Raw genomic sequence first — 27,408 nt, 5'->3', positions numbered from 1 at the left:
AACAAATAAAAAAAAACATTTTTTTAAAGTGAGAGTGTCCATTTAAAAGTGTTTTTCCTATAACCTCATAAAATAAATGGCCTGTCCGGAGGACGGTCCAACTCCCAGCACCCCCAAGCGTCAGCTGTTTCAAGGGACTGTGCCGCAGCCTATCCAATCCTTACCAGCGCTTGTACCTGCATCACTGAACTACTAGTAGAGGTGCTGCAAGGTACTTCCGCACTGCCAAGTCCACTTAAATAGGACAACCCTTCAGTATCCTGCACTGCGCAGGCACAAGCGCTGGTAAGCATTGAAGAGGCTGCGGCACTCGCATGAGCACGATGGTCCTTTCAAACCGCTCACCATGGGACATGCCAATGAAAGCCAATAGAATTTATAATACTGGAAACCAAACCCCCCCCCGATAGTTCACTCTGAATGCACAGATACCTTTTTCAGGGCTTTTATCCCGGACGATTTCTTTTCCAGGCCCATGTAAAGTCGTCCCAGCTTCAGCCACATGGAGGCGACATTCAGGGAGTAGGGCGGATAGTGCTTACTGGAAGACAAAAGCAGTCAAGACAATAGAACAGTCTCCCCCGCCACCACTCACATGTACCTAGACCAGTGTTTCCCAACCAGGGTGCCTCCGGCTGTTGCAAAACTACAACTCCCAGCATGCCCGGACAGCCTTCGGCAACAGCTGGAGGCACCCTGGTTGGAAACAATGACCTAGACCAGGCATAGGCAACCTTCAGCACTGCTGATGTTATGGACTACATCTCCCATGATTCTCTTACGACCAAAATGCTGCAAAAATCATGGGAAATGTAGTCCAAAACATCAGCAGTGCCGTAGGTTGCCTATGCCTGGTCTAGACCTATATGTGCGCCCACTTATGCATACTTCACCCCATGCATGCTTGGACTGGTGCACTGCAAAGTCACCTAAAAACTATGCACATCTCGAGCACAGTCCTTGCACAGAATTAGAAAAACATGGCCACCAAGATGGCTGTCCACAGGTTGAGTGTGGAATTACAGCTCTGCCCTATTCCCTTTAAAGAAGCACTCTTGCAATAATTTTTATTTTTTATTTTATTTTTTTTACTTAAAGGGGTACTCCACTGGAAAAAATAGCCATCAGCCTATCACCGGCCGCAGCGTTGTTCCGCCTCAGCCGGTGATAGGTAGGGGGGGGGGGGGGGGGGGGAGGGGGGGCAGAACAGCGCTCACGGGTCACATATGATTAGTTCCCTGATGTGAGGACAGCGCAGCGCTGGGCTGATAAATTCATTCATTCCCGAGGGGGAGGGGCCAAACCAGTATTGCGGTATGGGTTAAAATTCATATCGTGCAGGACAAAAATGTTGGTATTCGGTATGAACCGGTATACCGCTACATCCAAGTGATATAAACACCCGTGAAAAAAAATTAATACAAATGATATAATATATATAACCCTGCTCTGTACTGACGAGGGGCAAGTACCCCGAAACAGCTGTCTGCAGATGGGTACTCTTTCCTTCTGGAGAGAGTTCTGGCTTGGCATAAAATCCCAAACAGTTCTGAATCTTCTTAACTGGAGTCGGAGCTGGTTGCAGGACACACTACCTGTATAGGGGGTGTGGTGAGCTCATTTGAATATTTTTTACCCAGGTGCCTGCGGAGTGCAAATGGCCTACTTAAATATCCGTCTCACGTCACGAGTGGCGTCCTCTCCCTGAGGAAAATACTGATCCCGTATATATATAATTTTTTTATTTAGAAAGACAAAAAGGGTGGGAATGCAGCGCCTGAGAGAATACCAGCAACCAAGATTAGGGTGGGATAACCGTTTGGAGAACCTTATGACCAAAGGATAAAATCGGAACAGTTTCCCACGTCCAACCTATAGTGGCAAAAAAAAGTGTGAGGAGACGACCAGGTGGCCGCGCTACAGATTTGGTCTATCGTGGCCCCTCTCCTCCCGGCCCAAGAGGAGGTAACTCCATGGGTAGAGTGAGCCTTGAGACCAACAGGATGAGAAAGGCCAGAGGAGCCATATGACAAACAAATAGCCTCCCTGATCCATTAGCTATGGGGTCACTTCTAACACTATCACCCTTATTCTGGCCGGAGAATTGGATAAAAAGTCTATTTGATTTCCTAAACTCTTTAGTTCTTTCCAAATAAGAGAACACACCTCCTCCTTACATCCAGCATATGAAGAGATTCTGCCATTATTTGCCGGATTGCTACAGAAAGAAGGTAAAATTATCTCCGGAGACAACTGAAAATTGGATATCACTTTTGGCCAAAATGCTGGGTCGGTCCTAAGAACTATTCTGTCATCTAGGATACGAGTATACGGTTCAAGACATGAAACATTAGCCATCACCCCTACTCTACGAGCCGAGGTGACAGCTACATGGAGAGCAGCAGTCTTCAAAGTCAGGATTCTGATAGAAATAGAAGAATCGGGCTCAAAGGGTTCACCACATAACAAAGTGAAATCCCAAGGAGGAGTTTTAGGAATTTTTAGGAATCTGGAGTCTTTGACTACCTCTTGAAGCTCAACAAGAGAATGCCAAGAGTGTGCAAAGCAGTAATCAAAGCAAAAGGTGGCTAGAACCTAGAATATGACAGATTTTCACACTTTTTTGTTATGTCTATAATTCCACATGTGTTAATTCATAGTTTTGATGCCTTCAGTGCGAATCTACAATTGTGATGATGTTTACCTAAGGGTTAAATGGATTTGTATTAATACCATGCACCTTCCCTGTTCCCAATATGCCTGATGAAGCGGTCTTTTGCGAAACGCGTTGCATTGTGGGTAATAAACCTTTTTACTCTACACGGGATCCACGCGTCTTGCTTGATCCTGTGGTACAACCACCGATGGTGGCCCCTGAACTAGTGTTCATTTCTCCATTTCCATCTATGTTATCGCACTATGGAGCTTTCCTTTGTTTTAGCGAAGGTCTTCAAAAGGAAGAGATCCCTTTCTGGAGATCTTGGAAATAGACACGCCAATTTTTGGAGGTTGATGACAAGTTTTAGTTTCAGTGTCAGCAAATGGATATTTTCTCTTTAAAGCTTTAGGTATAAAAGTGTCTTTTTATCAGGGTTCTCCCATTCCTTAAGAATAACTTTTGAGATAATTTTGTGTATAGGAAATATCCTGTATTTTTTAGAATCAAGACCCTCAAACATTATGGCCCTCATTTTCCCGACAAGCATGTTTTGTCAGGTTGTGCGCCAGAGTCTGTCGCATTGTGCCAGAAATTCTGTCTGCGACAGATTTTGCACCAGAATTGAAAAAACCCGACTTGGGCTGGGTCCACACTACGTTTTGTCCCATACGGGAGCGCATACGGCAGGGGGGAGCTAAAAGCTCGCGCTCCCGTATGTGACCGTATGTGCTCCCGTATGTCATTCATTTCAATGAGCCGGAGTGAAACGTTCGGTCCGGTTGGCTCATTTTTGCGCCGTATGCGCTTTTACAACCGGACCTAAAACTGTGGTCAACCACGGTTTTAGGTCCGGTTGTAAAAGCGCATATGGCGCAAAAATGAGCCGACCGGACCGAACGTTTCACTCCGGTCGGCTCATTGAAATGAATGACATACGGGAGCGCATACGGTGACATACGGGAGCGCGAGCTTTTAGCTCCCCCCTGCCGTATGCGCTCCCGTATGGGACAAAACGTAGTGTGAACCCAGCCTTAGGCTGGGTTCACATCACGTTTTTGCCACTGTTTTCAATACGTTTTTCTAAAGAAAACCGTATGGCAAAAAAACGGATGGAACAGTATGGAAAAAAAGTAAACCGTATGCGTTTTTAAACAGTATACTGTTTTTAAAAGTGCATACAGTTCCGTCAGTTTTTATTGAAAAAAAAACCCCATACGTTTTTGAAAATTTTGTCCATTTTTAATGGGAGGGGTCTTGGGTGGGGACTTTAGGATTCAAATGTGCATGTGCAAAGTAAAAATGTATACGTTTTTCCTGTATGGAACCGTATACATGTGCGTTTCCCATTGACGTCCATGTTAAAAAAACATATGCGGTTGCAGTACGGTTTTTAAACCGGAGACAAAATTGTGGTCAACCACGGTTTTGACTCCGGTTTAAAAACCCTACTGCAACCGCATCCTTTTTTTTTTTTTTTTTTTTTTTTTTTTAACATGGACGTCAATGGGAAACGCACATGTATACGGTTCCATACGGGAAAAACGTATACGTTTTTACTTTGCACAAGCGCATTTGAATCCTAAAGTCCCCACCCAAGACCCCTCCCATTAAAAATGGACAACATTTTCAAAAACGTATGGGTTTTTCTTCAATAAAAACTGACGGAACTGTATGCACTTTTAAAAACAGTATACTGTTTAAAAACGCATACGGTTTACTTTTTTTCCATACTGTTCCATCCGTTTTTTTGCCATACGGTTTTCTTTAGAAAAACAGATTGAAAACAGTACGGCAAAAACGTGATGTGAACCCAGCCTAACTCTCCATTTTGCGAAGAAACCCTAAAAAGGGGCGTGGTCTCAGAAAAGGGGCGGGGTCCCGACATTTTCACAAAATCCCAACATATTTACTAAGGTTTCCACAGAAAATTTGATGGATTTGAGCCGAGGAAAACCCGACCGATCAGAACATGTGTAAAAAAAGCAAAATATAGGGAAAGTGGAAAATGTAGGGAAACCTTAGTAAATACAGTGGAAAATAAATTGTAGGGAATTAAACCCACAAAGAAACCTACACAACACTAAATAAGGGCCAATGTCTTGAATTGACCTTGGTTCTCTGGGCTCCTCCATATTCGGAGCGGAACGTACAGCTTTTACTAACTGATCAGTGTCCTCAAAGGAAGGTAATTCTTTCCCTGAGGAGTCTTCCTCCGGCTCCTCTCCTGAGTCCGACCCATCTGGCACAATAATCGCTCTTCTTCAGAATCACATTGGGTTAAGGCCACTGGAGCAGTGATAACATTTGAAGCAGAGGGAAGAGGAGCGGCATCAATGGCGAAAGGATTAGAAGCCGCTGTTAAATTGTGAATGGATGACTGGATCTCCTTTCTAATAAAGATCCTGTATTTGTGCCTGAAGAGACGGAACGAAGGCTGGAACCTCCGAATGAATAAGCTTATTAATACAAGACGGACATGAAGCTTTTTCATATTCAGGAGGTAACTTTTCTTTACACGTTACATTCACGATTTTTTTTTTTTTTTGGGAAGCTTTCCTAGATGCATCATCACTCTGCTGAAAATAACCAAAAAGACCACAATGTAGAAAAAAGATTTGAAACATAGAAGAGATACGTTCACTCATAAACCGCCGGTCCCGTAGATGGAGTCTTTGCTGACGATTCAGATGGAGTACGCGTTGGGTTGTCACCGCTGGTACTCGTGCTGGAAGTACAGGAAAAATCCCCACTCCAATGCTGGACAGGTATGGAATGACTGGCCGCCTCACAACAGGAGGAAGAATGGCAGAAAAGGACTTTTTTTTATTTTTTATATCTGCCGCCTCCTGAGCCCCGGCGTGTGACGTCACATCCGCCACCTTTGACCTCCAGAACCCTCCCGCATCCTCACTTCCTCTGTAGTGACGATGCTAATCTTCGCCCACTATGCAGCCCGCAGCCATCCGCAGCTATCCCAGCTCAGACGCCAGGATCCTCCGCCAGCAGCAGAGAGCCCGGCCGCAACCCGCCCGCATACCAGCGGCGGCGGATCATACTATTTAGTAAGTTAGCGCAGGCTGCTGACGGAGGGGAGAGGGGGAAGGGGCAGGAGATTTAAACTTTGAGGAATATGTGAACCCTGCTAAGATCCCCAAACCAGGGCTCATATAGAGATCCCCCATCGCCTACACCGAGGGGCCCAGTATAAAGGAATCCCCCAGTCATTGTGATATCCTAGAGCCCCACCTGAGACATGGCTTCTCTCCAGACCTCCCATAGGGACAGGAAACCACTGAGGATGGAGAGGAGGGAACTTTCTTTTATTCTCCAAGGTTTCCTGTCCCTAGGGGCGGAGTCCCTCTCTCAGGTAATGCTGTCATCGTGATGGGGGGAAAAAAAATATATGTTTTCCAGTGGAGTACCCCTTTAACCCCTTAAGGACCCGGGGTTTTTCCGTTTTTTTGCATTTTCCTTTTTTCCTCCTTAACTTTAAAAGAAATCATAACTCTTTCAATTTTTCACCTAAAGATCCATATGATGGCTTATTTTTTGCGCCACCAATTCTACTTGTAATAACATCAGTCATTTTACCCAAAAATCTACGAAAAAAAAAAAAAAAATCAATGAGAGACAAAATTGAAAAAAAAACAAAACGCTATTTTGTAACTTTTGGGGGCTTCCGTTTCTACGTAGTACATTTTTCGGTATAAAAGACACCTTCTCTTTATTCTGTAGGTCCATACGATTAAAATGATACCCTACTTATATAGGTTTGATTTTGTCGCACTTCTGGAAAAAATCTTAACTACATGGAGGAAAATGTATACGTTTAAAATTGTCATCTTCTGACCCCTATAACTTTTTTTATTTTTTCACGTATGGGGCGGTATGAGGGCTAATTTTTTGCGCCGTGATCTGAAGTTTTTAGCGGTACCATTTTTGCATTGATAGGACTTATTGCTAATTTTTTCATGATATAAAAAGTGACCAAAAATACACTATTTTGGACTTTTGAATTTTTTTGCGTGTACGCCATTGACCGAGCGGTTTAATTAACAATATATTTTTATAATTCGGACATTTCCGCACGCGGTGATACCACATATGTTTATTTGCACTGTTTTTTTTGGGTTTTTTTTATGGGAAAAGGGGGGGGGATTCAAACTTTGAATAGGGTAGGGGTTAAATGATCTTTATTCACTTTTTTTGCAGTGTTATAGCTCCCATAGGGACCTATAACACTGCACACACTGATCATTGTTATCCCATAGGGACCTATAACACTGCACACACTGATCTTTATCATTGATCACTGGTTTCTCATAGGAAACCAGTGATCGACGATTCTGCCGCTTGACTGCTCATGTCTGGATCTCAGGCACTGAGCAGTCATTCGGCGATCGGACAGCGAGGAGGCAGGTAGGGGCCCTCCCGCTGTCCTGTAAGCTGTTCGGGATGCCACGATTTCGCCGCAGCTATCCCGAACAGCTCCCTGAGCTAACCGGCATGCTTTCACTTTCATTTTAGACGCGGCGTTCAACTTTGACGCGGCGTCTAACGGGTTAATAGCACGCGGCACCGCGAACAATGCCTCGCGCTATTAGCCACGGGTCCCGGCCGCTGTTAGAGGCCCTGGGTCCTTAACAAGTTAAAGGGGTACTCTGGTAGAATTTTTTATTTTATTTTTTCAAATCAACTGGCTCCAGAAAGTTATACAGATCTTTAAATTAATTCTAATAAAAAATATTAATCATTCCAGTACATATCAGCTGCTGTATGCTACAGAGGAAGTTGTGTAGCTCTTTCCAGTCTGACCACATTGCTCACTGCTACCACCTCTGTCAGTGTCAGGAACTGTCCAGAGTAGAGGCAAATTCCTTTAGCAAACCTCTCCTGCTCTAGACAGTTCCTGACATGGACAGAGGTGTCAGCAGAGAGCACTTTGGTCAGACTGGAAAGAACTACACAACTTCCTTTGGAGCATACAGCAGAAGATAAGTACTGGAAGGATTAAGATGTTTTAATAGGAGTAATTTACAAATCTGTTTAACCTTCTGGCACCAGTTAATCTGAAAAAAAAAAAAAAAAAAAAAAATTATATATTATATATATATATATATATATATATATATATATATATATATATATATATATATAAATAATAAAAAAAAAATTCAGATTAACTGGTGCCAGAAGGTTAAACAGATTATACATATATATATATATATATATAGATATATATATATATATAGATATATATCTATATATCTATATATCTCTATATATCTATATCTATATAGTTTTCCACTGGAGTATCCCTTTAAATAGTGCAGCATAGGCTGTTAATAGAGAATAATGTAAAGGTTCTTGTGTATGCCTTGTGCCTACCTTTTTTTTTTTAGCAGGCATGGGTTAGGTTCCATACTGGGTACAAATAAATCACTGAAATGGTTCTATAAGGCTATATTCACATGCAGAATTCCTGTGCTTCTGCTCAGATTCCATTCTGCGTAGCGGGCAACTAATTTCTTTCGCAGTATTGCCGATTCCGCACAGAACGGGCACAGAATTTTTGCTGAACCTATACAGAATTTCTTGCACTCAACACATTCTTTTTTGCTGTTCATACTTTCTTGCTGAATCCAGAATGCGGAATTTACACAGCAGAAATTCCACAGCAAAAAATAAATAAATAAATAAAATAAATCTGCTGTGTCAATGGGAATGTGGAAAATTCCATTCATCACTAGGTTAACTTTATGTAGCAGAATTTTCTAAGCTGAATTTTTCTGCCAGAATCTGCACGGAAATTCTGCTGTGTGTACATACCCTAATGCTGCCTACATTGCCCATGTATTCTCGGGCTGAGGGTGTGGTGTTTGATCACTTGTTATCCAATCAGACTGATTCAACGGGTCAGGTGAACTCCAGCACCAGCAGCCATGTTTTACGAATCCTGTACAGCCCCCCTGGATGCCTGATTATTATTATTATTATTATTATTAATAATAACACAAATTTACCTGTAGGGTTGAACTATTTTCTGCCCGTACTTCAGAGCACCTTCCCAGTCCTGCAGGTACAGGCAGACGCCCATGGACTGGTACATCATATGTAACATGTACACGTTGCTCTCCTCGAACACGGCGCCCATCTTCTCTATGCTTAGCTCACACATCTCCAGCAGCTCATTGGGAGGTGGCACAGTTAAGGAGAGAAGGGTGATGACAATGAAGAAAGGTGCGCAAAACTACAACTCCCAGCATACCCGGACAGCCGAAGGCTGTCCGGGCATGCTGGGAGTTGTAGTTTTGCAACAGCTGGAGGCACACAGGTTGGGAAACACTGAAGCATTGTTCAAACAAGATTGCTGTCACACAATTCAATTCTATAGCCCTGATGGAGAGCGCTGAATACTCGGCTATCTAGGTCACACCCAACATGGTGCCAGACGCCATTCCTACCCCTGTGTGGGGCAATCAGGGCATAGATGGGCTGTACCCAAAGACAGGAGATTCATCTGCCACCCTTAAAGGGTTAGTCCAGGAAAAAAAAACTTTATTATATATCTCTATTAGAGATGAGCGAACTTACAGTAAATTCGATTCGTCACGAACTTCTCGGCTCGGCAGTTGATGCCTTTTCCTGCATAAATTAGTTCAGCCTTCAGGTGCTCCGGTGGGCTGGAAAAGGTGGATACAATCCTAGGAGACTCTTTCCTAGAAATGTATCCACCTTTTCCAGCCCACCGGAGCACCTGAAAGCTGAACTAATTTACGCAGGATAAGTCATCAACTGCCGAGCCGAGAAGTTCGTGACGAATCGAATTTACTGTGAGTTCGCTCATCTCTAATCTCTATATCTCTATCTATATATCTATATATCTCTATCAACTGGCTCCTAAAAAAAAAAGTTAAACAGATTTGTAAATTACTTCTATTAAAAAAATCTTAATCCTTCCAGTACTCATCAGCTGCTGAAGTTGAGTTGTTCTTTTACGTCTAAGTGCTCTCTGATGACACCTGTCTCGGGAACTGTCCAGAGTAGGAGCGAATCCCCATAGCAAACCTCTTCTACTCCGGACAGTTCCTGAGACAGACAGACATGTCAGACAGAAGAGAACAAACTGTTGTCAGACAGAAAAGAACAACTCAACTTCAGCAGCTGATAACTATTGGAAGGATTAAGATTTGTTTCAATAGAAGTAATTTTACAAAATCTGTTTAACTCTCTGGAGCCAGTTATTTAATGGAATATCCCTTTAAACTCCATTATATAGATCAGGTAAGAGGCCACTGCTCTCCACCAGTTTCCGAAACTACAACTCCCAGCAGCATGCCATTCTGAGTGTTGTAGTGTTTTTGCATTAACTGGGAAGCAAGGTTTTTAAAAAAAAATAAAAATAAAAAATAAAAAAAAAGGATATTTTTGTAATGTTTTGCCCTCCGGAACTCCTCCACCACGTTGCGGGCATAATTGATCATGTCTCGTATGGTCTTAGGACTGGGAGGGTCACTGAGTTTCCTGATCTCCATTTTTGCTGGATCCTGTAGAGAATTATAAAGACAGGTGAGGGCACTAAGACCGATATGGCACAATGATGAGGGTTCCCACAACTAGTATCTCTGGAAGTTGCAAAACTACAACTCCCAGCAATTCCCAGACAGCGGAGCTAAACTAATAAACACACAAGCAGGTGTACTGTTCACATTTTAAGCTGAGTAAACACCCACAGGACAGGGAGAAAAATAAATAAATAAAAAAAAAAGTGGACCCTGTAAATTTTAAATAAATTGAATTCTACTAATAAAACATCATCTGTGTTTATTATTGTGACTTAGATATCAATCAGAGCACACTTTATTAGTAGAATTCAATTAGTTGCAGTTTTGCAACAGCTGGAGGCACGCTGATTGGGAAACACTAGCTTAAAGGGGTAGTCCGTGGTGAACAGATTTGTATATTACTTCTATGTAAAAATCCTAATTCTGCCAGTACTTATTAGCTGCTGTATGCTACAGAGGAAGTTGTGTAGCCCTTTCCAGTCTAATCACAGTGCTCTCTGCTGACACCTCTGTCCATGTCAGGAACTGTCCAGAGTAGGAGCAAATTCCCATATCAAACCTCTCCTGTTCTGGACAGTTCCTGACATGGACAGAGGTGTCAGCAGAGAGCACTGTGATCAGACTGGAAAGAACTACACAACTTCCTCTGGAGCATTCAGCAGCTGATAAGTACTGGAATGATTAAGATTTATAAATAGAAAGAATTTACAGGTCTTAGAACTTTCTGGCACCAGTTGATTTAAAAAAAAAAAAAATTCCACTGCAGTACCCCTTCAAAAGGGGTATTCCAGTGGAAAACTTTTTTTTATTTCTTTATTATTTTTTTTTTTTATTATTATTCTTATTTAAATTAACTGGTGCCAGAAAGTTAAAACAGATTTGTAAATTACTTCTATTAAAAAACAATCTTTACCCTTCCAGTACTTTTTAGGAGCTGTATGCTACAGAGGAAATTCTTTTCTTTTTTTAATTTATTTTTTGTCTTTACCACAGTGCTCTCTGCTGACACCTGATGCTCGTATCAGGAACTGTCCAGAGCAGGAGAAAATCCCCATTGCAAACCTATGCTGCTCTGGACAGTTCCTGAAACTGACAGAGGTGTCAGCAGAGAGCACTGTGGACAAGACAAAAAAAGAAATTCAAAAAGAAAAAAGAATTTCCTCTGTAGCATACAGCTGCTAAAAAGTACAGGAAGGATTAAGATTTACAAGTAATTTACAAATCTGTTTAACTTTCCGGCACCAGTTCATAAAAAATAAATAAATAAGAAAATTAAAATAAATAAAAGTTTTCCACCGGAGTACCCCTTTAAGGCTATAACACCGACACCTTTACCTAATAGGTTTTTCCCAGTAATTGATTCTTTAATAGAACAGTCCTTTTCATGAAGTTTATGACAATCTGTAATAAAGGGGGCACTTCTTTCTTTCGACAGGAAGTGCGCATGGAATTGCATTGCCGTCAATGGAGAGGGCGCATGTCCGCACAGTCATGACCGAGGATACATAAAGACGGCGCCTGCTGCACACAAAATTCTGTAGGGTGCATGGGCCCTAAATGTGCTGGCACTGGGTATGCTGGATTCAGATGAAGGCGCTTTCCTTCAGTCTATTAGGGTCTGGGGGGGGGGGGGGGGGGGAAAAAATCGCCCAATGCCAAGTGATATGGGCTCAATACTTCACCACCCATGGGTATCGAAGCCCATGTGCCCCATGCACTCCCTGATACAGTGTTCCCCAACCAGGGTGCCTCCAGCTGTTGCAAACCTACAACTCCCAGCATGCCCGGGCATGCTGGGAGTTGTAGATTTGCAACAGCTGGAGGCACCCTGGTTGGGGAACACTGCCCTGATAGAACATCTTATAAAGCCGTCCTCCTACCTTCTGCTTGGTGGTGCACTCCTTGCAGTCACAGGTGAAAAAATAGGAATCCTTAAGTCTGTCATTTCGATCTTCTGTAGGATAGAGCAGGTCTATATAACTGGTGAACACCTGAAATAGTCAAAGAAAAGAATAAACCAAAAGGAAATCGCAACATCTTAGAATCTAAGCCGCAAGAAATGGAGCCAGTGTCAGATAGCCTAGAAGAGAACTTCTAATGAACATTCTATTTATCTAGAAGTTTTTAAAAGTTTTTTTTATTCACCATTTACAGTTACTGTAAAAGTAAATAAATAAGATTAAATAGAATTAAAAAAAAAATATTTTTTTTTATATTACATCGTTTTAGAATAAATATAGATTTTTATGATCTCAGTCCATCAATTAAAAAAATAAATAAAAAAGTAATTAAAGAAGATATCCCATGCAGCAAAGAAAAAAAGATACCTAGCCATTCCATAGTATATTCACCTACCACCTCTCTGACATGTTTGTGATTTTTTTTCCGCCCCCCCATTCACCGGCTATTCAGCTCATAAATTGCAGTTACTTCCTGGTTATGGTGGCTATGCCTGTGATCTCAAAGACTACATTTCCCTGCATGCACTGCTCACATTTCCTGCTCTCAGCTGCCTGAGCAGAGAGCTTGTTACCACCCCTAATTTATGTTAGTCACGCCCACATAACACTGAGCTCCAATCATATCCCTATACAGCAGGGTGATCACATAACACTGAGCTCCAATCATATCCCTATACAGCAGGGTGATCACATAACACTGAGCTCCAATCATATCCCTATACAGCAGGGTGATCACATAACACTGAGCTCCAATCATATCCCTATACAGCAGGGTGGTCACATAACACTGAGCTCCAATCATATCCCTATACAGCAGGGTGGCCACATAACACTGAGCTCCAATCATATCCCTATACAGCAGGGTGGTCACATAACACTGAGCTCCAATCATATCCCTATACAGCAGGGTGGTCACATAACACTGAGCTCCAATCATAGCCCTATACAGCAGGGTGGTCACATAACACTGAGCTCCAATCATAGCCCTATACAGCAGGGTGATCACATAACACTGAGCTCCAATCATGGCCCTATACAGCAGGGTGGTCACATAACACTGAGCTCCAATCATATCCCTATACAGCAGGGTGATCACATAACACTGAGCTCCAATCATATCCCTATACAGCAGGGTGGTCACATAACACTGAGCTCCAATCATAGCCCTATACAGCAGGGTGATCACATAACACTGAGCTCCAATCATAGCCCTATACAGCAGGGTGGTCACATAACACTGAGCTCCAATCATAGCCCTATACAGCAGGGTGGTCACATAACACTGAGCTCCAATCATAGCCCTATACAGCAGGGTGATCACATAACACTGAGCTCCAATCATATCCCTATACAGCAGGGTGATCACATAACACTGAGCTCCAATCATAGTCCTATACAGCAGGGTGATCACATAACACTGAGCTCCAATCATATCCCTATACAGCAGGGTGATCACATAACACTGAGCTCCAATCATATCCCTATACAGCAGGGTGGTCACATAACACTGAGCTCCAATCATATCCCTATACAGCAGGGTGATCACATAACACTGAGCTCCAATCATAGTCCTATACAGCAGGGTGATCACATAACACTGAGCTCCAATCATAGCCCTATACAGCAGGGTGGTCACATAACACTGAGCTCCAATCATATCCCTATACAGCAGGGTGGCCACATAACACTGAGCTCCAATCATATCCCTATACAGCAGGGTGGCCACATAACACTGAGCTCCAATCATAGCCCTATACAGCAGGGTGATCACATAACACTGAGCTCCAATCATAGTCCTATACAGCAGGGTGATCACATAACACTGAGCTCCAATCATATCCCTATACAGCAGGGTGATCACATAACACTGAGCTCCAATCATATCCCTATACAGCAGGGTGGTCACATAACACTGAGCTCCAATCATATCCCTATACAGCAGGGTGATCACATAACACTGAGCTCCAATCATAGTCCTATACAGCAGGGTGATCACATAACACTGAGCTCCAATCATAGCCCTATACAGCAGGGTGGTCACATAACACTGAGCTCCAATCATAGCCCTATACAGCAGGGTGATCACATAACACTGAGCTCCAATCATATCCCTATACAGCAGGGTGGTCACATAACACTGAGCTCCAATCATAGCCCTATACAGCAGGGTGACCACATAACACTGAGCTCCAATCATAGCCCTATACAGCAGGGTGGTCACATAACACTGAGCTCCAATCATAGCCCTATACAGCAGGGTGGTCACATAACACTGAGCTCCAATCATATCCCTATACAGCAGGGTGGTCACATAACACTGAGCTCCAATCATATCCCTATACAGCAGGGTGGTCACATAACACTGAGCTCCAATCATATCCCTATACAGCAGGGTGATCACATAACACTGAGCTCCAATCATATCCCTATACAGCAGGGTGGTCACATAACACTGAGCTCCAATCATATCCCTATACAGCAGGGTGGTCACATAACACTGAGCTCCAATCATAGCCCTATACAGCAGGGTGACCACATAACACAGAGCTCCAATCATAGCCCTATACAGCAGGGTGACCACATAACACTGAGCTCCAATCATAGCCCTATACAGCAGGGTGGCCACATAACACTGAGCTCCAATCATAGCCCTATACAGCAGGGTGACCACATAACACTGAGCTCCAATCATATCCCTATACAGCAGGGTGGTCACATAACACTGAGCTCCAATCATAGCCCTATACAGCAGGGTGATCACATAACACTGAGCTCCAATCATAGCCCTATACAGCAGGGTGATCACATAACACTGAGCTCCAATCATAGCCCTATACAGCAGGGTGGCCACATAACACTGAGCTCCAATCATATCCCTATACAGCAGGGTGATCACATAACACTGAGCTCCAATCATAGCCCTATACAGCAGGGTGATCACATAACACTGAGCTCCAATCATATCCCTATACAGCAGGGTGGTCACATAACACTGAGCTCCAATCATATCCCTATACAGCAGGGTGGTCACATAACACTGAGCTCCAATCATATCCCTATACAGCAGGGTGGCCACGAGGAAACAAAATGTAATCCCAGTGCTCAGAGAGAGGGACCCTGGAGCTGAAGCTGCAGTTTTACACTGTAAAATCACTCCCTCCCCCTCCTCCTCTCAATGAAACAGCTTTACAGTGGCACAATCACCTCCCCCCTCCTCTGCCCTGCACTCCTCTCTCCCCAGTGCTCAGTGTGACAATTCTCTCCCTCCCCTCCATTCTCAGTGTGACAGGTCTATGCTGGCAGCTCCCTCCCCTCCCCCCTCTCCTCCGTTATCAGTGTAAAAACATTAGCAAGGAGAGGGGAGAGAACTAGGATCTGAATCAGCCGGCATATAGGCAGTGCTGCTCAGCCAATCACTGCAGAACAGAGGGAGGACAGTGTGAATATTCATCAGATGGGAGGGGCTAAGGCCGAGCACAGGGATCTCTCTGCAGCACAGGGGTTTTCTGGGTAATTGTCACGTCACGGCCCCTGGATGCTGCTGATAACAGCCTGAATAGGGGGTCGAAAGTCATGAAAACCTGGAACAGCTGAATGTCCTGTCAGACAGAAGAATGCAGAAAAAGCTTGTTTCTAAGCAGCACTGGTAATGGAAGTGATTTACAAACCTATATAACTTTACCTTCTGCACTAAAAGCTGAACAATTGTTTACTGTGAGATTTGTCCTTTAATAAACATTAAAATGGACACTCCTTAATACATATTGTTGCTACTGTACTCCCATTGGTAAATATTTGCGTTTAAAAAAAAGCTGCCACTAGGTGTCTCCCTACTTGTCCAGAGCACATTTCCTCCCCATCTCTTGCACAGACTTTGGACTCCTGCTGGCCTGGCAGAAGTCCAAAATCAGGAAATGCAGTCTGGAGTGCTGAGGGGAGTGTGTGCAGCTTTATCCAATCATAGCTCATCTCACACTGAACTGCTCTGGGCTGTGTGTAGCAGAGTGAGGGAGGAAGTTCTCCCCTGTATGGCTTCAGATGATGTCACAGCCTGCTGGGGAACGCCCCTTCCCAGTCTGTGAATCTGACTGAGCAGAAAATACAGAACAATATCAAGGTAGAAAACAAAAAAAATAAATAAATAAATAATAAAAATAAAGGCAGGGGGTGGTTTATCAGGATGGGGACAGTGACCTGGGAGAAGTATAAAATGTAACAAGATCATGAGGAAAACTGTAGTGGAATATAACTCATTTCTTCAGATAGGGGATAATTTATAGATCGCGGGGGATCCGACTGCTGGGACCCCCCCACCCCTGCGATCTCCTGTATGGGGCCGCAGCAGTCGCAGGAAGGGATGATGTGGCGGCTGACACGCCCCCTCCATGTATCCCATAGAAATACATAGAGGGGAGTGTCTGGCACGGCCTCCTGCTGGGGATGACATGTGCTTCCTGCAGACTGCCGCGGCCCCGTACATGAGATCTCGGGGGGGGTCACAGCGGTCGGATCCCCCGTGATCTATAACTTATCCCCTATTCTTCGGATAGGGGATAAGCTATATTCCACTACAGTACTCTTTTTAAAGTTTTTCAGTAAATTAAATGGTAACATTTATAATAAATACAATTCTCAGCGTGGGATACTTTTTGGAAAAATCCTGGTGCAGTTCCTACTACCGGCCACCAGAGGTCCCCACAGGACAAGGTAACGTTACACTGCAGCAGCTGCTGGAGGCCGTATCTGAAGTCACAGCGCGCAGACATTTCTAAGGGAAGACGTCTCCTCACACATCTATAGTTGTCTCGCAGATCTTAGCGAGATTCCAAACAGTTACTGCACTTCCAGAAAGACAGAAGGAAAAGGGAAAGCGCTGCCAAAACAGCCATCGCCTCATGCAGTCATTATTATCCGGATAATCCTACAGCTGGTTATAGCCTAGCGTGTTACTACCGCCTCATAGCGGGAGCCTCCACTACCATCTTACACATCATGGCCCCTTATCCAGCAGGCTATACCGCACGGTAGAACTCTACCCCCTATAGGTCAAAGGCTTTTTATAGCAACGGTTTCTCAAGTGTCCTCAAACTTAAAGAATTTCCCAGAGGTCCCCACAAATTCCATGGACATAACGTCAGGATAAATTTCTACTATGGAAAGAGGAGATGGGGCGAAGCCGGGGTGGGGGTAAGGGGGTGAATGGAGAATGAATGATTCGAGTGACTTATGCATACAGTTACAAGGAAGAAAGTAAGTGAACCCCTGGAATGACCTGGATTACTCTGAGGGTTCTCCAAGTCACAATTAAAGATAAAGAACGTCTTTACACATCAGCAGTTTTACTATGTCTTGTACTAAGCACATTGTAAACACCCACAGGGCAGAGAGAACAGCATTTAGTTTACTTAGATTTTCTGTTCTAGATCACAATAATAGACAAACTAAATGTTGTTCTCTCGGCCCTGTGGGTCAGTACACCGGTTTGTGTGGCATTTGTTTATTTAGATTTCTCTATATCACAAATATAGACAACAATCTAAACAAATCCCACACAAACAGGTGTACTGACCAAATCGTATACTAAGTAAAGGCCCACAGGGAAGAGAGAAAAATGTAAGAGACACCTTTGGAATTACCTGGCTTTTTGCATGGATTGCTAAATAAATAAGTGTGGTCTGATTGTTTGTTCTCTAGGTCTATAATTGTGATACAGAGGTCCCTCAAGTTACAATACGAACTGATTCCAGGACGACCATTGTATGGTGAAACCATTGTATGTTGAGACCATAACTATAGAAACCTGGTAATTGGTTCTGAAGCCCCAAAATGTCATCCAAAAATAGGAAAAAGTGAGGATTAAACATAAATAAGTACCGTATATACTCGAGTATAAGCCGAGTTTTTCAGCACGATTTTTCGTGCTGAAAACACCCCCCTCGGCTTATACTCGAGTGAACTCCCCCACCCGCAGTGGTCTTCAACCTGCGGACTTCCAGAGGTTTCAAAACTACAACTCCCAGCAAGCCAGGGCAGCCATCGGCTGTCCGGGCTTGCTGGGAGTTGTAGTTTTGAAACCTCCGGAGGTCCGCAGGTTGAAGACCACTGCGGCCTTCAACATCATCCAGCCCCCTCTCACCCCCTTTAGTTCTGAGTACTCACCTCCGCTCGGCGCTGGTCCGGTCCTGCAGGGCTGTCCGGTAAGGAGGTGGTCCGGTGAGGAGGTGGTCCGGGCTGCTATCTTCACCGGGGAGGCCTCTTCTAAGCGCTTCGGGCCCGGCCTCAGAATAGTCACGTTGCCTTGACAACGACGCAGATGCGTCGTTGTCAAGGCAACGGCTCTATTCCGGGCCGGAAGCGCGGAGAAGAGGCGCCCCCGGTGAAGATAGCAGCCCGGACCACCTCCTCACCGGACCACCTCCTTACCGGACAGCCCTGCAGGACCGGACCAGCGCCGAGCGGAGGTGAGTACTCAGAACTAAAGCGGGTGAGAGGGGGCTGGATGATGTTGAAGGCCGCAGTGGTCTTCAACCTGCGGACCTCCGGAGGTTTCAAAACTACAACTCCCAGCAAGCCCGGACAGCCGATGGCTGCCCGGGCTTGCTGGGAGTTGTAGTTTTGAAACCTCTGGAGGTCCGCATGTTGAAGGCCGCAGTGGTCTTCAACCTGCGGACCTCCGGAGGTTTCAAAACTACAACTCCCAGCAAGCCCGGACAGCCGATGGCTGCCCGGGCTTGCTGGGAGTTGTAGTTTTGAAACCTCTGGAGGTCCGCAGGTTGAAGACCACTGAGGGCGAATGATGAGAAGAGAATGATGAAGGGGGGGGGGGTGTGGGGATGATGAAGGGGGGTGGGGATGATTACAAGGGGATGATGAAGGGGGGATGTGTGGGATGATAAGGGGATGTGTGGGATGATGACAAGGGGATGATGAAGGGGGGATGTGTGGGATGATAAGGGGATGTGTGGGATGATGACAAGGGGATGATGAAGGGGGGATGTGTGGGATGATGACAAGGGGATGATGAAGGGGGGATGTGTGGGATAAGGGGATGTGTGGGATGATGACAAGGGGATGATGAAGGGGGGATGTGTGGGATGATAAGGGGATGTGTGGGATGATGACAAGGGGATGATGAAGGGGGGATGTGTGGGATGATAAGGGGATGTGTGGGATGATAAGGGGATGTGTGGGATGATGACAAGGGGATGATGAGGATGTTAATGACGGGTCTGGATGATGACGGGGGGGATGAGGTATTTCCCACCCTAGGCTTATACTCGAGTCAATAACTTTTCCTGGGATTTTGGGTTGAAATTAGGGGTCTCGGCTTATACTCGGGTCGGCTTATACTCGAGTATATACGGTAGATAACTAATATAGATAAAGCAAATCCTTACATATAAAAGTTATAGAGATCTGCTGGGAGCTGTAATCACTGTCTATGTAGAGGACAGGAGCTTCTTCAGGGTCCTGTACAGTACACAGTGTCCTAAAAAAGTAACATGGAGCCGCCCTCACCTGGTGTCCTAAGGAGCAGTTAACCCTGGCACAGGTAAAGAGTATAGAACATGTAATACCTCCCTGTGCTGTAGGGGGCGCTACCAGACAGCCAGTCAGTGCATACGCTTCAGTAATACAGGGGTTTTAACAGTGAATGCCCATTCTGATTGGTCGGTTCTTCCGGCCATTGACACATTTCACAGATCTGGACTGTCTGTATCATTGTATGTTGAGTCTGTTTTCAAGTTACAATGGTCCAGAAAAGACCGAAAATATTGTGACCTGAGGCCATTGTAAGATGATGGACCACTGTATATAGAACTAACCATCACCACTTACGGAGCCACATTTTTTTTTTGTTCTTTTTGTTAGCAATCCATGCAGAAACCCAGGTCATCCCAAAGGTGTCACTTACATTTTACTCTCTGCCCTGTGTGTGTTTACTCAAAAGTTGTGAACAGTACACCTGTTTGTGTGTTATTAGTTTAGTAAGATTATTAGCTCTATATCTCACAATTATAGTCAGTCAGTCAATCTAATAAAACTAAACACACAAACAGGTGTACTGTTCACATCTTATACTGTGTAAACACACACAGGACAGGGAGAAAAACCAACAAATGAGTGAACCCTGAAAATTTAAACTGATCGAAATCTTTAATTGTGACTTCGTAAACACGAATTAAACCAGTGTTTCCCAACTGGTGTGCTTCTAGCTGTTGCAAAACCACAACTCCCAGCATGCCCGGACAGACAACGGCTGTCCGGGCATGCTGGGAGTTATAGTTTTGCAACAGCTGGAAGCATACCGGTTGGGAAAAAATGGCCTAAACTAATAAAATATACAAGTACAGTGGTCCCTCAACATACGATTGTAATCCGTTCCAAATGGACCATCCTTTGTTGAAACCATCGTATGTTGAGGGATCCGTGCAATGTAAAGTATAGGACAGTGGTCTACAACCTGCGGACCTCCAGATGTTGCAAAACTACAACACCCAGCATGTCCGGACAGCAGTTGGCTGTCCGGGCATGCTGGGTGTTGTAGTTTTGTAACATCTGGAGGTCCGCAGGTTGTAAACCACTGTTAGAGAAAGTTGTACTCACCTGTCCCCGCCGCTCCGGACCATCATTGCTGCCCGGGATGTCACCGCCCATCGTTGTCGCCGCGTCCCCGACGCTCCGGCAAGGCCTCTGCTTCCCCGGCATCCGCGCGCTCCGTCGCCGCCATCACGTTGTTACACACGCCGCTCCTATTGGATGACGGGACGGCGTGCGCAGCGACGTGATGATGTCGATGGAGAGCGCCGACAATGCAGGGGATCCCGAAGAGGACGCGCCGGAGCCCCGAGGACAGGTAAGTGATCGTCAGCGGACCACACGGGGCACCGTAAACGGCTATCGGGCGGCAGCTGAAGCAGTCTGCGCTGCCGGATAGCAGTTTATGCGATGGCCCCGACATACAAAAGCATCACATGTTGATGCTGTCTTCAACATGCGATGGCCTCTGAGAGTCCATCGCATGTTGAAATTATCTTATGCCGGGGCCATCGTAGGTCGAGGGGTCACTGTAGTTGTACTGTTCATGTGCTTTACTGGGCACATTGAGTAAACCTCAACAGTGCAGGGAGAAAAGGTAAAGGATCCCTTGAATTTATGTGGATTCTATCTGCTATGAATACACTTGTAGAGCTGAGGTCTGTGTTTGGTATGTTTATTATCTAGGGCAATGTTCTCCATCCTGAGGCTTCTCCAGCTGCTGCAGAACTACACCTCCCATGGTGGGAGTTGAGGTTTTGAAGTAGCTCTAGAACCACATGTTATACATTGATTTATGGGGAAAGAAAGTTAGTATGAATGGAATATTAATAAATTTCCTTACAACATGTACGCAGTTCCTACAGAGCTAAAAGGCCAACATCTAACCTCATCTCCAGCGTGGATCTCCTGCACGGCCCGCACATCGGCCACGGTGCCCTTGTAGGTCACAATCACGTTGGGGCAACAGCTGTGATTCATGAGTGCAACGCTGCAAGAAGACTTCAGAATTAGAATATAAAAGTAAAATTACAATATTAAAAATCCTATGTTTTACTGGCCTTAAAGGGGTACTCTGGTGGAAAACAAGTGTTTTCAGATGAACTGGTGCCAGAAAGTTATACAGATTTGCAAATTACGTCTATGTAAAAATCCTAATCCTTCCAGTACTTATCAGCTGCTGTATGCTCCAGAGAAAGTTGTGTAGTTCTTTCCAGTCTGACCACAGTGCTCTCTCTGCCGACACCTCTGTCCATGTCAGGAACTGTCCGGAGCAGGATAGGTTTGCTATGGGGATTTGCTCCTGCTCTGGACAGTTCCTGACATGGAAGCAGAGAGCATTGTGAGCAGACTTCCTCTGGCGCATACAACAGCTCAAGTACTGGAAGGATTAAGATTATTTTTTTTTTATAGAAATCATTTACAAATCTGTATAAAACTTTCAGGCACCAGTTGATTTAAAAACCATTCATTTTCCACCGGAGTACCCCTTTAAGCCGTGAATGGAGAAGAAAAAGGGTTCAACCAAGAATCTGTGTATTGCAAAGTTAAGCATTTATAAAGAAAGGATATAGAGGGGGGGGAAAAAAACACTTAAATTAAATCCAAGCTCAGCATCAAATAATTATTCAAGCAGATTACATGTAATCCACCCAACTCCTTGTCTTTAACCTTGAATATTGCAAATGCCCTTATAACCTCATCCATAGGTCTATATTAAAGAGCTGTGTTTTCCATACAGTGTGTATCCAAAAATTACAACTCCCAGCATGCCCAGACAGCCGAAGGCTGGTTTGTCAGCATGCTCTGTGACCTGTACAGAGGTCATTCTGCAGGGGAGGCTGAGCACCAATTGTCTTTTCTATCTACTGGCGTCACCTCTCACTGTCATTCTGTACAGATCTCTTTCCAGCAGACTCCTCCCTATCACAGACAGAACAGAAAGTCTCCACTTAGTTTTAGAAATAGGCAGAAATAAAAGAGACTTTCTTGTCAGGCTCTGTAAACTCAGGGAACACTTCAGTAGATTATAAATCTTCTTACGCGTTTTGGGGTTTGACCTCTTCATCAAATCATTGACCCGAGGAATGGGTAAAACCCAGAAGTGCGTAATCAACCTTCTCTTTAAATCTCCATTGAACTGGATGTTTAATCTGCCCTCTCACTTTTCGTTTGAGGCCTAGTGGCCAGATTGAAAACTACACAATTTCAGGATTATTTTAGAATATTAAAAAATAGACAATAAAGAAAAAGTTAACAAGGTATCCCCTATCTGATCAAGGAGGATCAGACATTTGCTGCCCACATAGCTCTGGTATCTCCGGGGCTTCCAAAGACAATGCATGGAGCATGTGCCAACGGGGCACCAATCCCAGTCCCAGAGATCGGACCCCCACGATCAGACCCTTTTATCCAATAAATACCTTTTTTAATAGTCGAGTACTCCTTTAATTCTCCCACACCCTTGTTTGCCTACAATGCATTTCCTATGCAGGTCCTGCACAGGCGGCCACCACTTAGTAGCAGAGGTGATGGGACTCAACAGAAGTAGGCCCCCCACTCTCCCAGAGCCCCGTAGCAGCTGCCTGATCTCTATACTACGTATGCCTTTAGATCATAGGGGGAGATCAAGACCTGTGCAGAGGAAAAGTTGCCCAGTTGCCCATAGCAACCAATCAGATTTCTTCTTTCATTTTGCAGAGGCCTTGTTAAAAATGAAAGAAGCGATCTGATTGGTTGCTATGGGCAACTGGACAACTTTTCCTCTGGACAGGTTTTGATAAATCTCCCCCATAGTTTATGATTTCAATATAAACTAAGTGAAAACCCACGAGACAACGTGCAGCCAAAAATGCCAGGAACGCAACGTACTCCGGGAATATGGCCGATCCCAAGTGAGACAGCTCCTCGTCTTCGATGGTAAAGCCATTGCAGTTAACCTAGAAGAATAAAAAAAGGGATTAGAGGGGATTAATGCATTCCATAATCCCCCCGACATTGTAATATTGCATATTACTTAATTACTGTCCTTTATACAGTGTATTTATCTCCTTGTATAGATCGTCATTACACTGAAGGTCAGTACGGGTCACCCACCCGCCTTCTTTGAGTCATATTTAAAAGGGTGGTGGGTTATAGAAGAACGTTAGATTGGCACAAGGAAGTCCGGGCATTGATGTTAATGAAGAGAACATAATAGATTTTTAATAAAGAAATGGACATGTGTCATGTGACCATTACCACAATGCACGGGAAAAGTCAAATCCACATATTAGAGGAGAAATCCTATAGGGGGTTTAGACAAGGACATGGGCAACCCTATCCTTATGTCAGTGTTTCCAAATCAGGGTGCTTCCAGCTGTTGCAAAACTACAACTCCGTTTAGCAAAGCTTTCTGAAAGTAACTGAGGAATTCAGTAAATTAAAGGGGTTCTCCACTGCCCTGCCTTCCGGAGCTCTGCTCGCAGCACCCGGAAGTTTATTACTCTGAACGCTGTGTGCGGGCTTCAGTGTTCAAGGCCGGCCCCTCGTGACGTCACGACCGCCCCCTCAACGAAAGTCTATGGGAAGGGGGCGTGAGTGGTCACGCCCCCTTCCCATAGACTTTTGTTGAGGGGGCGGGCTCGAACACGGAAGCCCGCACACAGCGCTCAGAGTAATAAACTTCCGGACGCTACGAGCGGAGCTCCGGAAGGCAGGGCAGTGGAGAACCCCTTTAGCACAGAAGTCTGCTGAAACTCAAGCCCCATTGAGTTTAATGGGATTCCACCATAATTATAATTCTAAGACTAGACTTCTGTTTTTGCGGAATTTTCGCCATGGAAATTCCTCTGTCTGAATGGGACGGCAGAATTCCATTGAACATAATATGCAGTAAATTCCGGAGGAATGCCTAAGAACGAAAACAGATACAGTGACCCCTCGACCTACGATGGCCCCGACATACGATCATTACAACATACGATAGTCTCTCAGAGGCCATCGCATGTTGAAGGCAGCATCAACATACGATGCTTTTGTATGTCGGGGCCATCGCATAAACGGCTATCCGGCAGCGCAGACTGCTTCAGCTGCCACCGGATAGCCGTTTACGGTGCCCCGTGAGCTCCGCTGACGATCACTTACCTGTCCTCGGGGCTCCGGCGCGTCCTCTTCGGGATCCCCTGCATGGTCGGCCCTCTCCATCGTCGTCATCACGTCGCTGCGCACGCCGTCCCGTCATCCAATAGGAGCAGCGTGCGTAGTGACGTCATGGCGGCGATGGAGAGCGAGGATGCCGGAGAAGCAGAGGCCTTGCCGGAGCGTCGGGGACACCCCGGGGACGCGGCGACAGCGATGGAAGGCGACATCCCGGGCAGCGGTGACGGTCCGGAGTGGCGGGGACACGTGAGTACAACTTCGTCTAACAGTGGTCTACAACCTGCGGACCTCCAGATGTTGCAAAACTACAACACCCAGCATGCCCGGACAGCCAACGGCTGTCCGGGCATGCTGGGTGTTGTAGTTTTGCAACATCTGGAGGTCCGCAGGTTGTAGACCACTGTCCTATACTTTACATTGCACGGATCCCTCAACATGCGATGGTCCGTTTGGAACGGATTACCATCGTATGTTGAAGGACCACTGTACCCAAAAAAAATGCAATAAATAAATAAATACAACCAAAAAATGCTACAGCGAGAAGAATGTTGGGAATCAAAAAGGAGATATAAAAACAGCATCTTTCCTCTTTTAGTGGCGTTTTTAGGCTCAATGGCAGTTCGCTCCGAGTGTGGATTTTTTTTTTTTTCCGGTTCCTCCTAAAATGCTGATGGTAAGGAGTCCAGAGGCGGCAGCTGTCACATGGGTCACAGGGGTCCCCGTATATCCACACTCAGACGGCAGCTGACCCTTCACTACTCATCACTTCTCCCAGCATGATCAATGGCGCCGTAGTCTATGTAAACAGGTACAGGCCGGCTGTCACTGCCATCCATCATCCGGTGACATCCATGAGAACCTGACAACGCATTGTGGGCAACATGCACACTACTGTCCGTCCATCCGATACTAATCCTAATGTCTATTTCCATTCAAGAAAAGTATGTGCCCCCTAATCATGTCTGTCAAACGTGCAGGGATATGTGTGACCAACCTCATCGCTATCCAACATCCCGATGTCCTACCCCTCAGTCACATTCAAGGCGGACTGCTGGTTGCGGCTACTCCTAATTGTGTGCACGGGTCTCAATTACGCCAAACATTTTGGAGAAATAGCTTTCCAGCTACATCATTGTGTAATCGCGCCGGAAATGGAAAAACAGCAGGACGGGTTCTGTGCAGGCACCGAACCAGCAGGGGGTGCCGGACTGATATAAGCTCAAGCTAGAAATCAGCAGGAAGCAAGCAAAAAAAAAAGTTTTCATGCAGCTCTGGGTGTGACTAGAGGATTTAGGCAGAGTATATGCAAAAAAAAACAACACAAAACACATTACAGGGGTACTCCGGTGGAAAACTTTTATTTAAAAATGAACTGGTGCCAGAAAGTTAAACAGATTTGTAAATTACTTCCATTAAAAAAATCTTTATCCTTCAAGTACTTATTAGCAGCTGTATGCTACAGAGGAAATTCTTTGCTTTTTTGAATTTCTTTTTTGTCTTGTCCACAGACAGTGCTCTCTGCTGACACCTCTGTCCGTGTCAGGAACTGTCCAGAGCAGCATAGGTTTGATATGGGGATTTTCTCCTGCTCTGGACAGTTCCTGATGCGGGCATCAGGTGTCAGCAGAGAGCACTGTGGACAAGACAAAAAAGAAATTAAAAAAGAAAAGAATTTCCTCTGTAGCATACAGCTGCTAAAAAGTACTGGAAGGATAAAGATTTCTTTAAATAGAAGTCATTTACAAATCTGAAAAAATTATATAGGTATGTGCAGCTCACAACTAATACGCACCAAGGTCAAACTGGGCAAGCAACTATACCTTAATTGCTAGAAAGGGGAAAACCAAAAAATATACAATGTAGCCCGGACCTTCTAGGTGAGTAAATGAAAATGGATATACGTGGATCGTGCTTCAATAATAATAAATATTTATTATAAAATATAAATAAGATTCGACACTTCTCACAGGGCCCTTGTGAGAAGAACATACATATTAAAAGGCAACCTAACAATGTATTTAGGCAATAGTAATTAAAACTATAAACCTGGCATAGGATAATAAAATAGCAGAGTAAGATCTGTACCAAACAAATATGTTAGAGTTGCTCTTCTGGGTATTTAGGGTAGATATGTCCCTTTTAGATACAGTAGCAAACAGTCTGTAATATTAGAAATTGTTACCGGTCTGTAAATGGTAACTCAGGCGATGGGTGTTGTTCCCGCAATGGCTGAGTGTCCGTGGTGTGCACAGTCCTCTGTGCGGCGCTTCCAATTGTGAGCCTGGTCCAGTAGTATCTGAGCGCGGTGGCAGTCGCTGTCGGCTGAGGCGCTGACAGGCGCCGAAGATCGCAATGATGTCCGGGGACTGCTGACGCTGGCGTGTGCTGGAGTTGGTATTCCTCACCGCTTTACTGGTTGGTGAACAGGACCATATACTGGAGAGCTGGAAGTTCACCTCGTGTTGCCGGCGTCTGACATCAGCTGTAGTCAGAGCCGGGATGGCTACACCAGGATGGTTACACCGGAATGGATCTGAACTGCTGA

General features: G+C 44.8%; 1 protein-coding gene across 1 annotated transcript in view; it reads right to left on the bottom strand.

The window, feature by feature from the left end:
* Window positions 1–27,408, bottom strand: part of SMYD2 (SET and MYND domain containing 2) — a 58,687-nt gene that overhangs the window by 6,842 nt on the left and 24,437 nt on the right. Inside the window, exons 6-11 of the mRNA XM_056568319.1 lie at window positions 23,595–23,662; window positions 21,612–21,714; window positions 12,105–12,215; window positions 10,086–10,206; window positions 8,683–8,857; window positions 433–541 (exon numbers count right to left, since the gene is read on the bottom strand). Coding sequence (XP_056424294.1) covers window positions 433–541; window positions 8,683–8,857; window positions 10,086–10,206; window positions 12,105–12,215; window positions 21,612–21,714; window positions 23,595–23,662 — 687 coding nt within the window. The remainder of the gene's footprint in view (window positions 1–432; window positions 542–8,682; window positions 8,858–10,085; window positions 10,207–12,104; window positions 12,216–21,611; window positions 21,715–23,594; window positions 23,663–27,408) is intronic.

The sequence above is a fragment of the Hyla sarda genome, chromosome 3 (assembly GCF_029499605.1).
Source record: "Hyla sarda isolate aHylSar1 chromosome 3, aHylSar1.hap1, whole genome shotgun sequence".
In the NCBI taxonomy this organism is placed as follows: domain Eukaryota; kingdom Metazoa; phylum Chordata; class Amphibia; order Anura; family Hylidae; genus Hyla; species Hyla sarda.
The sequence above is the reverse complement of the archived record's forward strand: the minus strand, read 5'-3'. Positions and strand labels throughout refer to the sequence as shown.